At 37.2% G+C, this 14,220-nt stretch overlaps 1 protein-coding gene across 6 annotated transcripts in view; it reads right to left on the minus strand.

Annotated features, from left to right (window-relative positions):
- Nucleotides 1–14,220, minus strand: part of LOC149245264 (peptidyl-prolyl cis-trans isomerase FKBP13, chloroplastic-like) — a 207,804-nt gene that overhangs the window by 62,951 nt on the left and 130,633 nt on the right. For 4 of the 6 annotated variants that reach the window (XM_089457732.1, XM_089457729.1, XM_089457728.1 and 1 more), the window contains one exon: nt 1,498–1,566. In XM_089457732.1, coding sequence (XP_089313858.1) covers nt 1,498–1,566 — 69 coding nt within the window. Of the gene's footprint in view, nt 1–1,497; nt 1,567–7,154; nt 7,548–14,220 lie in introns of those variants that run through there. The other 2 variants (XM_089457733.1, XM_089457731.1) reach the window with 1 other exon arrangement.

Consider the following 14,220-nt stretch of genomic DNA (forward strand, 5'->3'; position numbering starts at 1 on the left):
ACAGCGAAACAAAAAATCGTTTAATTCATTCCTACACGACTAAGCTGGTTTTGGTTTTCATTTATAGGTACGGTGGCTTAGTTTTGGGGTGAGTTTAGATTTTATCTGATTTTTTATTTAGATTTTATTTAAAACATTGTATAGTTAGGATAGTTAGATTACCTTTTGATGTTTATTTTATAATCTTTAGATATGTTACGTTTAGTTTTAGTTTTGTTTTATTTTATTTTTAAATCATAAAAATTAAAAAATATAATTAAAAAAAAAAAATCGATTTTCATTCTGCATACTCTAAGTTTTAGACGCATTATGATTTCATTTTATTTTAGGTTCCATATGTATATATATCTCTAGGCTTAAGCTTCACGTAAAAAAAGGAAATCATTAAAAGTCTTTTCTTTCTTTTTTTTTTAAGATCATATTTTGTTTTCATTAGTTTACTTTAGTTTTAATAATCTTCAAGTTTTATTTTTGCTTAGTTCCTTTTTTTGTTTTATTTTAAATCATAAAAAATAATAAAGTAAAAAATAAAAAAAGGTTCTTATAATTTAAATTCTGGTTTAGGTTTTTAGGATTTAGACTTTTCTAAATTTAGTTAATTTTGTTTAAAGTTAGAATTATAAAAAATAAAAATCATTAAAAAATAAAAATAATAAAAAAGAAATTTGAATCTTTTTTGTTTTGTTCAATGCTATTAGGCGTTAGCTCTTTTCAGTCTTATACTTCTTTAAGTTTAGATTTAATTTTGGTTTAAAGTTAGATTTTAATAATAAAAAATTTCATAAAAAAAAATTAATAATAATAATAATAAAAGGTTTCTTTTAATTTAGTTTAGATTTTAATATTATTTAGATTTTTTTTATTTAAAAGTTTCATTTAGTTTTAAATTTTGTTTTATCTTAAAAATATAAAAATATTTTAAAAATTAAAAAATATTTTGAAAAAGCTTTGCAAAAAAATTGAAAATTTCATTTTTGGTGTCCCTATGTTCCAGTTCTCTATAGTTAAACGCACTTAATGTTTATCTTGAAGTTAGCTATGTGAAAGTGGTAACTGTTCATCATCTAAATTTTATGATCATTTAAAGCATTTAATTTTTCTTTAAGTTTAATTGCTGGATCATCATTAAGGCGTTGTGCATTTGTTGAAAATCTTACATCGCTTGGGTTATTTGATGATAAATGATTGTTCTACATGGTTTATATTTCTGCAATATTCAATAAATAATCATTTAATCATCAGCTCCTTAAGGCACTGGTTTATTAACTTAATAAAATCAATTAAGTGCTTGTTTCCCTTCGTGTCTCCCAGCCCAACTGGCTCACAGTTGGTCATCCATTGTCCCATAGGGTCTACCCCTCTTAGCCGTGGGAGACAGGCTTAAACGGAGAGATCGGGGATCAGGGTGACAGCCCCCGGTCTGAGCGTTGTCGTGACAATCTATGCGACAACACATGCCATACATTTGAATTATCAAAGTTGGACTTAGAGACATACTTGAGGGTCCTACGTTTGAAGATGTTCCCGTAGGGTCCAAACCCTCTGCTTCCTCCAAGATGTGCAGACCTACAAATCAATCACAAAAGCATATACATAATATATAATTCAATTTGCATCCATAAGAATATGTTATATCATCATATATAACAATTCAAACTATCATTCATAAGATGACAACATATATCGAGAACAAGACATGAGCTTCTTTATTGATTAACAACATTAAGTATAGGATAGATACAACCTGAACTAGGCCAAAGGCTCTTACGAAGCCTTCATCTGGATCCGTCAAAGAGCCACGAAGACAACCTCTCTAATAGGTGCAAGAAGATGCTAGATAAGGAGACTAAGCATCTCTGCAAAGGAAACCAGGGTTTACAATAGACTAGGAGTGCAGGAGGCACAAGAAAAGAAAACTTAATCTTAAGGAAATTGAGTATAATCTCGATATCTCTCTTCTCTTATGAATTAGGCCTACCCAAGAGGTGTATATATACCACCTGAAATTGGTTATTTTAGTTAGGCCATGGGCTCCTGTAGGTGGTCTCTTGGTAAAACCCGTATACCCCACTCGAAAAATAGCATTTTATTTTATTTTTTCATATTTAAAATTGTATACATGGGTATAGTTTTACTGGACCTGCATATGTACGCACTTTTGTGTGGGCAGAATCTTGTGTGGAATTTGAAATATAGTTTTTTATATAAAGTCAAGTCTGCATGGGTAAAGGGATTGCTTAGGGCCATAAAAGAGCATCAATTCTACAGGAGTGTTGAATGATGTTATAATATCCCCTAAGCGAAACACTTTATCGCATTTTTGCGTCAACAAAAAGGTCATAAGACAACCTTAAAATATCTCAAAAACATAACAATATGCCAAAAGTAACACACACTTGTGGGAAATAAATGTCTCCACCATGACATCATCCTTTGGAAATGATTATGATCCATCAAGTAGGTGATGAATCGGTCCATGAATGCTCCTTACTCCAAGAAATCTTTAAAATGCATGGGTACATCTTCGAAAAGTGCCTCCTCAACCATGATGTCACCCATAAAGAGGCGTATGTCACCCTTCTAGGGTTTATGTCAATGATGTGGCATCATGCAAAGTAAGAGTTAGGTTCCAAGGATAATGTGCAAGCCCTCCCAATTCAAATCATCCTCATGTGAGCTCTAGAACAAGCAACATCCATCAAACACAATCAAGGCTAGCTTGGGGGCATCCTAGGTCCATCTAGGCAGATCATCAAGTAGTCCAATGCCCAAGCTATATGTTTTAGTGTTTCAAAATATGGGGGTATATGAGGGGATATAGTACCATGCGGAATCATCTCAAAGCTCAATGATCACCTTTGGAGGGTAAACACTGGAGCATCATCTTCATCAATGCTCTTAGAATGGGGCAAAACATCCAATGGGACTCATCCCTCAAGGGATCTCTATTGTTGTGATAACACCACTTGACACAAACCTTTGAAGATCAAGTGATATCAATCATGTTAGGGATGAAAACCATTAAACTACCATAGTCGACCATATCTAATGCTAACGGCACAAGTATACTTCACAAAAAATTCACCTTCAAATGTCTAGCTAGATAAGGACATGTAAACAAGTTAGCTCACTTACTTTGGGGATGATTATGTCAACAACCCTATTAGGTGTTTCCAACCCCTAAGGGGAGTGTCATATCTTAGGTCATCCCATTAATCCATAGGTGTGTGTGAGAACCATGGTCACGAAGTGGAGAAACTTCAAGGAAGATGTCATAGCCATTAAACCAACTAACAAAGGGGGTGAGGGAGGGGGAGGTGATACAACATCTTGAGTGTAATTATGTAATGAGGGAGAACAATGGCATGAATTAACCCTTTCCACGACCTACTTTTCCCACCCCTCTAGTGCACCTTTTACTTTAATGATTTGTCTTTATTTCATGCATAGCTTAGGAGCCCCAACTTGTTCTTGTATTTTTCCCATACTTCTTTAAGATGTAGTGGTTTGTCACTCATCAGGGTTGGGACTTTCAGTAGTCCTTTTCTTTAGATGAAGCATTAAATGCTTGAGTAACTAGATGATGGATAATGAAGGGAGTAGAGCTCATGTCTCAACCATCATTTGCAGTTTACATTTTCTTTCATTGTGGGTTTATATGTTTTTAACTTTCTTTTAACCGCATCAACCTTCGGGGCCAAGTTTATGGGTCGTGACTCAAGGATGTGAATGGAAGGTTCCAATCCCAATGACTAGAACTTAAGGAATGGAGATGGATAACTAGGAGAGATGGAAAGTGGTACGTATGGATTATATTGGGCACACTACATCAAGCAGTGATTCCCAGTAGTGCCCCTCCTAAACCTTAAGGCCTCCTAGGAGGTCTCACTGGGCTAGAGTCAAATACTAACCTCCCACGTGAAATATGGGAATTAACAATATAATGAAGATTGGTCAATAATCTATTTTTTGCATGATCCATGTTAATATTCCCATAACATTAAATAAAATAACATGATTACAAGAATGGTTCAAGTAACTACCAATAGATTATCCACCTTCCTCTAAGAAGAAATGAAAAGTAGTAGAGAGCTCTGATTGAAGAAATAGGTGGATAATCCTGGCATGGTGTCATGCGATGATCGTCATGGAGTTGTTGGTTGGATAGCTCTCAAATGAGGACAAAATTTTTCTCCTAGGGGCTACCCACTTTCTAGTGAGTAACATTGACCAACTATAGAGGCTTTGTACTTCGCCAAGTTGGACCTATATTTAGGAATGACCAAGCGCATATGAAGTACAAAGATGCTTGGAAAACAACTTCCAAAAACAAGAGATGGTTTCTATAATTGATTATTGTTATCATGACCTAGTCATGCACCTACAACATTACATAGGTGTGAAAGAGATGCATTGACTTTACTTGGACAACTTTTTCATTATGTTCCTTGATAGTATAATCGTCTATAATAAAGCGTGGAAAGGACATTTGCATCATGTTAATGCCAAAATCTATGAGCTAAAGAAGTGAAGACTCTAGTTGAACGTAAGAAAAGTTCATCTTTTTATGAACTCAATTTAATACCTAAGTTATATCAATGATAAATAAAAATTGTCAATCAATCAAGAGGAGATCATAATTGTGATTGAGTGATTAATGCCAACATACAATTACTACAATTAAGAAGCAACAAGAGCATGACCAACTATTTTCATTATTTTTTCTCATTTAATTCCAACAAGGTTTTACCCTTTAATTCTTTGACAAAGAGGAACGTAGATATCATTTGGACAAAATAAACAACAAAAATTATGAGCCATTTGAAGGGCTCTATAATTCACTATGTTGGCATTGTTAAATATTAGGATAGCTTTTAAAAAATCATGGTATGCCATTAAGGCAATGCTTACACAAGAAAAGACATACCAACTCATTCAAAGACATTTTCAAACACAAGGAGGCAAACTATTAATACTAGCAAACCCATTTAGGTTATAGAAGAGTCAAGAACTAAACTAAATAGCATGTATATAGTTATTCAACATGATCATTTAGTATAGTTATGGGGTAGAAAAAAAAACGGTTGACTTCATATCTTAACTTCCAGTGGAAGCACTAGTTAGCCTATTAGAGATAAGGTAAATGGAGTCTACAAATTTCAAGGAGTTGTGTCACACTAGCAAGGACTTCATCAACATTGTAAACATCTTGTACAAATAAACAAGAACTTGAACATATGATTTCAAAGGCTACCATTAAGTTAATGGATTTTATACAAGCTAAAGACATCATGTGTATGTCAACCTCAGTGGACACAGTGGGTAGAAGAAGTACAACAATCCAAGATATTTTGTCACCTTTGAGTGAGAAAGGCATTGGAAAAACTACAAAGATATTTCTAATAGTGAAAGATGGGATAAGATTTGGAAATATTTATGAAAGGCTACCATGGGAGTCTATCTCAATGGATTGATTGAAGATCGTACTAACTACTTAAAAATACTAACTGTTGTAGTGATTGTAGTTGATGGAATTAGTTAGATGGCCCTCAAGAGTGTCCCTAGGAATTAAGGTGAAGGAAGTCTACTCTAGCACCTAAGGTGAAGGAATGTAGAGTTTTTTTTCCTACATAAATGCTTTGAAAATTTTCTCTTGGGAGGCTAAATAAAATAGAGTAGACTTTCTTCACCTTAGGTACTAGGTCTAAGGGGTAACTATTCCATCAAAACCACCCAATACTTGCACCCAAATTCCTCTTTTTGAAGTTCATTCTATTCAAGTGACCCAAAACACATTGAATATGGAACCTTGGTGGTGATCTTAGTAAATTGTCAACCTCACTAATCAACCAAGAACTCTTTGTCATTCAAGTAAATTTTAGATTGTTACTATCCATTATAGTAGACAAGGAAACATATTCCTTGGCCACTTTTGAAACACATCACACCAAGCTAAACAAGAACACATCTTTTCATCCAAGTCATTAATAGGGCAATGGGAGAGTTGCTAAGAGTATGTAGTCATTAACATCTCAAGATATGAGATGAGTTGTCGGCATATATTTAACTTAGCTATAACCAATCCATTTGTGAGTCCACAAACAAAAACACCCTTCAAGACACATTTGGGATTTTAACCTCAAGCATTATTAGACATGATCATGTAGTCCCCTCTTCAAAGGAATCAACAAGACAAATTGCTACTGAGAAGGTCATTGACCACATCTAGGAAGTGCATTACTAAGTAGAAGAGATATTCATAAAGGCTCAATATCAGTACAAATACTAAAGGGACAAGAACCAAGTTAAATATCATTTCCAAGTTAGAGATAAAGTGTAGCTAGATTTATCGAAAGAATAATTAAGAGAAGGATCTGAACATGAAGCCAATATGATACAAGCCATTCCAAATAGTGGAGCAAAGATATATAAATACATTCAAACTGGACTTGCCATCAGACTTCAACATTAATCTAGCATTCAAGAGTGAATCGAATCAGTTTGTACACACCTTTAATGTTAGTTGAAAACATTTGGACCAACCTACCAAACATTTCATATATAACTTTAGAGACTAAAAACTACTAGAGGACACCATTCATGAAGGCCATTGTGCTCAAATGTAAAGCTACATATACCAACCAAAGAAAGTGAATCAATACACACCAAGATAGTCATTTTAGTGAGATAATTGACTTAGCATGCAATGGTTTTCCGTTGTCTTGGAATATTAATGAATAATTCATAGATCCGCTGTGCAATAAGTCAAAACAGAAATTTGAGTACAGAATGTACTTTATCCTTGAAACTTAATAAGCATCTAAAATGAATTTAAATATGAACTCCTGGTGGTTATTAGAGTTATATATATATATATATATCCTTCCATTGCATCTAATACACTTATTACTCTAATATAGTATAGTATTACAAGAAGTACAAGAAGTATACTACAAGGAGCAATCATGGATACTATACTATATCTATCTATCTATCTATACTGGTACTTCCTTTTTCAACATTGATAGCTGTCCCTTTTTCATATTTTTCCAATTTGAAATGCATCTATTATACCTTGTAACCATAGCCTAGACTGACTTTTGAAAAGACTGAAAATAATCATAATGATAGTTCAAAAGCAAAAACACAGATCATGACCAATAATACCATATGTTGTACTGCAAATCAAGAAATAAGAATGAACCACGAAATATGGCATGCTGAGTAATAGCTCCATATAAGTTACACTACTTTCATAAACTAACCCCTTTATATAGAGGAACAGTGACTTGATGGATGGAGGGAAGCTAGCAATTCTTTAAGGTGCAGAACACAAGGGACAGTGATATGCTGCTAACTTGCATTGTCCCTTTTACATCATTTATTTTACATGTCCTCAACCATTTTCTTATCATTTTTTGATCTCTTGTACCTTATTCACATAACAGAGCTGCTACGTAGGACACAATGGCAGTCAATTTCTTAAGCTTTTCCAACAAATTCTACATCAAACAAAAGCACAGAATTCGGAGGAATGACACATGAACCTGCACATCACAATATAATAGAAGAGACTTAGACATATTGCATTCCAATATTAATAGTAGATAACACCCTTTGGTAAATAAGAACATGAATACTCAAAGATCTTTTGGAATACTAATCCTTCAATTTCTGGAAAAGTATGAAACAGAAGTAAAGATGTCATCAAGACAATGATTGCCACCAAATTCAACTTACATTACTCCATACTTTGCTAAACAAGGGCAAAAAATGCAACTACAAAGAAAGAAATAAACCCAAGTGAGAGTGAGTAACCCAAGCTTACCAGTAATATGCCAACCACCTAATGACACTTGCACCTAATATAGACATTGTTGAGTGAATTTCACAACCACCTAAACATCCATATCTATTCACCTCATGACAACCACCTTGACCTTTGTGCAACCAGATCCTCATCCACATGGGAAAACTAATGCACATCAATAAGCACTAGGCATTTGTGTAATTACCTTACCCATATGGGAATTCACCTCACCACATAATCATGTGCACACCACATATACCACAGATGGTCATATGTACATGAGGACAATAATATTCATGTGCATCCATATGAACCCAAACCATTTATACACAAATATGCAAAATTTATCATTTATATAGCAAGAGTGCATATAACTAAAATAGCACTTAGTGCAATAAATCTTTGAACTAAAATTGCATCGACAAAGAGGCTTTAGATGGCCTTGTTACCCACCAAAACGGGTAACCCCATAGGAGAAAAATATTTCTCGTATCTTGGATAGTTAGCCAGTCAACAACCCTACACATTTGCTTATTGATGATGATATGCCAGTTTCTCTGCCATCTACACCAGTCATACACCTTTCACCATCTGACATCCCTCCTAGATAGCGGTGGGCTACCACTTAATAGGTACTTTGATCATTTTGCAACCAAGTGCTTTTACTTAATGTTTTGGGCATTTAGCAGAGATAAAGGGGTGATCCTTGGATAATTGACTGATCTTGACTGTAAACTTGTTCTCTCATCTTGCCAGGGGGGTTAATTTTTAGCCCTAGTCCAGTGGGACCTCCTCTAAGGCCTTAGGGTCCTAGGATGGGCACTACCTGGAAGACTTGGAATGAAATAGCATGTTTATTTTCCCCTTACCATACTTAACATCTTCGATGTCACATTATTATACTTTGCTATCATCTTCATCCTTTGGGTTAATTGTCATTGGTTTATTGCGATTTCTCGGTCTCTTATTGACATCCTTGAGTCAGGCCCGAAAACATTTCCCTAGAGTTTGATGTAGTTAAAAATATGAAAAAGCATATGATGGCCACAATGAAAGAAAAAGAAAAGTTAAAATGAAAAAGTTGGTTAGGACATAAGTTTAGGGCATGGGCGAAAGCCTAACATGAGCTCTACTCTCCTCATTAGCCATCACCTAGTTCCTAAGCTCTTCCTACTCTATCTCATCAAAAAGAACCCTTGCATGTCCCAACCTTGATGAGCGATAAACTGCCTCATCGTAAGGGGTAAAACAAATGTTATATCATAAAGAGAAAGCTTTGATCCTTGAGCTATGTAGCATATAAAAAGCATTATAAAAAAGAAGTAAAACGTGCACCAAAGGGGTGGAAAAAGCATGATGTGAAGGGTAATTCATGCCTCCATGATTGCTCCTTCCATTACATCTATACACTTAGGATGTGGACTCCCATTAGTTAGTCCCCTGACCATGGCACTTGGCCACAAAGTCCTTCCCCTCCACTGCCATTTACTTTCATTAACACCTATTGATCTAGGTTGCTTGGAAGTAGGAGCGGAAGCAGAAGTAAGAGAAGGGAGTGAAAATTTTCAAAATCTTCTGGGTTGAGAGCGAATCGGAAGCGAATTTTATATACTATATTTTTATATATTTTGATGCATATATGTCAACAAAAGCAAGTAGAATGATGAATTAGTTATAAAAAGAATAAAAACATGGATTAAACCATATAACATCAATCATCTAGTATACATGGGATCATCTAGTAGACATGGGATCCCACTGCATGGGATCATCAACATGAGCTACATTAACATCATCTGGCTCAGAGTCTAAGGACTCCTCAGACTCCTCTACAACCTCAGTAGGAGTGGTAGCAGCAAAACTAGACATCAAAACTACAAATCGTTGATCAACATGATCACTCATGAAACTCATCGTTGATTTAGCACTACTAGAAATGGGATCATCAACAAGAGCAGAATAAACATCATCTAGCTCAAAGTCTTCAGACTTGGATTGCTCAAACTTATAATATGGTAGAAATTGAAGAAGTTTAACATGCCTAACCAATGATTTTGGTTTGAGTGAATGGTTCATTTCCTCAACCTTATAATATGTGGTAGAAAAAACTTAACATGCCTAACCAATTATTTTCCATTGAGTGAAGGGTACATTTTAGTTAAGGCCATGATAGAGGAGTTCAACAAGCAATACTACCAACATCAACGTAGTTCAAAAATCAATGCATCAACATCAATGTACTTAAAGGGCTTCATGCTCTTGATCAAATGGCAATGCTCAACCTTATAATATGGTAGAAATTCAAAAAGTTTAACATGCCTAACCAATGAGTTTGGTTTGAGTGAAGGGTTCATCTCCTCAACCTTATAATATGGTAGAAAAATCTTAGCATGCCTAACCCATTATTTTCCTTTGAGTGAAGGGTACATTTTAGTTAAGGCCATGGTAGAGGAGTTCAACTGTTAAATTTTCTGATTGTTCTATATTGTATCAGTTACTTTAGCCCAATTTACTTCTTCATTAACAATGCATCCAATTATTAGCAATATAACCAATCATAAATGTAACTGAAGAAAGAACAATATATGCAGTGACAAAGAAGACAACAACACAACCATAAGAGATAGTAGATGTTGATTTGGGGTAGCATCGGATGTGCTCTAGGCCTCAAAATTTGCAGGGAGGGTTAGACACATGCATTCTCCAATACCCAGAAATTGTTTTGTGAAATTCCACCCAGAGACAGTTTCATTAAAATAATTATTTTTTTTAATGGGACCTTAAGTCTAAACTTAGGAAATTAAAATAATTAAAGGGTATTAATATAAATTGTGGGTGAAACTTCTAGAAGAAGGCATAGATCAAGTCAATATGATCCTAGCCATTGATTAACATCTACTATGGGTCGTTGATTGATCAACGAGAGGATTATAAGAGGAGGCTTGATGGGCACTTGGAGAACATACTGAGAGATCAAGAGATCGAATTTCTGAAGTGAGAAGTTCACAGGAGGAAATTCTGATCGAGTAGATTTCTTGCAGTTGAGGGGCAAAGATAACATCGGGAGAGAGAGGTTTTCTCAGCTGGAGAATCATCAGCAGAAAGAGGCAGAGTCATCTGGCAACTCTCACACAGAGGATGATGCAGGGCCACACAGAGGCAGCGCAGAGGGTGAGAGAGAGTCTGAAATTTTGCAGCTGAGTCAGTTTCAGAATCCGGGAGCTGGGGTGTGAGACCGGGAGACTGATAGCAGTGACTCCAGGCAGAAAATCAATCAGTTGGCTGGTTGATGCAGTGCCTAGAGGGGATGACGCAAGAACTGCGTAGAGGCAACGCAGGGCCTGCCAGATGCACCTCATCCAGTGACCAACTCAGCCGGGATTTGTGAAAATTCTATCACTGCAGTAACTGATTTACTTTTCCTACTTATATCATAAGTTATTCATGAATTTACGTCAACAAACATTAAAATAAATACTACTGCAGATATCACATCGTAATGCAGAAACAAACATATGCACACATTGACACAATTATTTTGGACTAATGTCCCTGGAAAAACCCAATGTGGGAAAACCGGTGCAGCAAGGGAGGACTTTATTATTCAATAATTTTCTTGTACAACAGGATGCCAAACTAGCTTACCCATAGATAGACAAACTTCCAGCACTTTTCTAAACCCAGCGCAGGCCCTACTGACCTCTGCTACAGCCTGAAACCCTCTGTGTCAGCCTGAAATCCTCTGCGTCAACCTACTGAGGCTCTGCGCAGCCTCTCTGGGCTTCTGCGTCACTCCTGCAGCCTCTGTGTGGATGACGTAGGCCCTTCTAGCACTACGTAGTCTCTGCTGCCTCTGCGTGGCTTCCTTTGGCTCTACATCTGCTTCTTTTGCGTTGATCTTCTGTCTCTCTGTTCTGCACTTGCTGCCTCCTGACTGCTCTCCAGACCACTGGTTCAATTTCTCAGCAAATCCCACTCCAGAAATTGAACTAACTGGTCTCCATCAGTGTGTCCTCCAAGTGCCCCTCAAGCCTCCTCTTATACTTTTCCTGTTGACATCTCAACGGCCGAGATTAAGTCCCTAATCAACGGCTAAGATTAGATCTGGCTTGATCCATGTCTATTGGACCATTCTAACACAAATTCATATTAATACACATTAATATTTTATTTTCCCTAAGTTTAGACTTAGGGACTCCATTAAAAATATTAATTATTTTAATATCTCCTGATCTATTTAGAATCTGCCCAAACCCTTTCTGAGTATTGGAGATCTTATGTGCCCCAACCTCTCCACCAAATTTCATGGCTACAGCACATCCAATGCTACTCCAAATCAACACTTCCTCTGAGCAAGGACTGTGCTCTAGCAATACTCCTCACTGAGTATTACTCTCATTATCTAGCATCGGTACCTGTGTTGATGCTAGGCCTTCCTGCCCAACATCCTTTGCACTACTAACTCCTGTACTGCTGCACATGACTCTGCTACTGCCACTGTTGCATCTGTACGACAGCTCCCTCTGCATCCATGTTGTTGTTGGTCCTTTCTCCCAACACTGCAACTCCCTTTGCATCTGTGTTGTTGTTGGTCCTTTCTCCCAACATTACATCTGCACTGCAACTCCCTCTTCATTCGCGCTGCTAACACACTACTTCTGAAAGGGGTTCTTTACCATCCCCATCTTTTCCCTGAAGTAGTCAAATTTTGACTTTCCAAGGGCCTTGGTGAGGATATCTGCCACGTGTTCCCCTGTAGGAGTGTAGCTCAACTGTAGAACTCCTCATTAGACACAATCTTTGACAAAGTGACACCGCATATCAATATGCTTTCACCTATCAAGAAATATTGGATTTTCGGAGAGTTTGATGCAACTCTAATTATCACACGTGATCCTGGTCGCCTTCATATTTCTTCTGAATAGGTTTACCAACAGTTTTCTGAGCCATATGGCCTCGCACGAAGTTGTGCTTGCTGCCATATATTTTGCCTCAGACGAGATCAGAGCCACGGACTTCTGTTTCCTACTGCACCAAGAGGTTATTCCTAATCCAATGTTGAAACAATACCCAGAGGTACTTTTCCGATCCACTGAACTTCCTGCCCAATCTGCATCAGTAAATCCACTCAACATGATTTCCTCCCCTTGTTGTACAAGAGCCCATAATCAACTGTTCCATGTAAATACCTGAGAACATGCTTGGTTGCTGCCTAGTGAGCCCTCTTTGGTTCCACCATGAACTGACTGACGGTGTTGACAGCGTAGCAAATATCTAGCCTGGTATTGACTAGATACATCAGGGACCCTATGAGCTGTCGGTATAGGGTGGGATCGACATCCTTGTCTTCTGATGCATCAATCTTCTTCCAGTTGGTGATCATTGGCGTAGCCATCGATCTACAATCTCCCATCCCGAACCTTTTCAGGATTTCTGTAGCATACCTTCCTTGCCCAAGGAATATTTCTCCTTTCTGCTGCCAAACTTCCAACCCTATGAAACAGTGCATTCGTCCTAGATCCTTCATATCAAACTCTGTGGCTAAATTCTTCTTGCAGTCTTCAATGAGTCTGGATGATCCTGTCAGGAAGAGATCATCCACATATAATACTAAGATAAGTGGCTCGCTCTCTACGACCAGATAGTAGAGATTCAGATCCGCGTCACTCTTGACAAACCCCATCTTCTGCAAGTAGCCATCTATTCGACCATACCATGCTCTTGGTGCCTGCTTTAGCCCACACAAGGCTTTCTTCAGCCTGCATACATGAGACTTCTTCTCATGTGTTTCAAAGCCCTCTGGTTGTTCAATGTATACTTCTTCTTCTATTACCTCGTTCAGAAATGTCATCTTGACATCCATCTGATGGATCTCCCATCCCATCTGGGTTGCAAGAGATATCACGGTCCTAATAGATGTATACCTGGCTACCGGGGCGAAGGTTTCCTCATAGTTAATTCCTTCCTTTTGAGCATACCCCTTAGCCACAAACCTGGCCTTGTATTTTTCAATATTGTCGTCCGCAACATATTTGATCTTGTAGATCCATCTTGAACCTACCACAAATCTGTCTTAAGGCCTTGACACCACCTCCCAAACATCGTTTACCATTATGGAGTTATACTCCTCCACCATCGCATCTAACCAGACCTGATGCTGAGCTGCCTCCTTGAAGTTGGCAGACTCTCCATCCAGAGCTACTAACGCCTAATACCTGTCTGGTTGTTTTCGCTCCCTTTTATTGTTCCTTGTCTCTCCGATGAAGTTCTTTGCATCACGCAAAATCTGACGAAGTTCCCTCCTAGTTCTTCCTCTGTCAACACGTGCTTCTGTTTGCTCCTCTTCCACATCCTAAGAATCTTCCTGATCTAAGAAAGGATTCCTCACTTCTGTTGGTTTAAGAGGCATG

The sequence above is a fragment of the Pinus tabuliformis genome, chromosome 7 (genome assembly GCF_031772625.1).
Source record: "Pinus tabuliformis cultivar Carrire ecotype Pingquan chromosome 7, CPIR1, whole genome shotgun sequence".
NCBI classification, from domain to species: Eukaryota; Viridiplantae; Streptophyta; class Pinopsida; order Pinales; family Pinaceae; genus Pinus; species Pinus tabuliformis.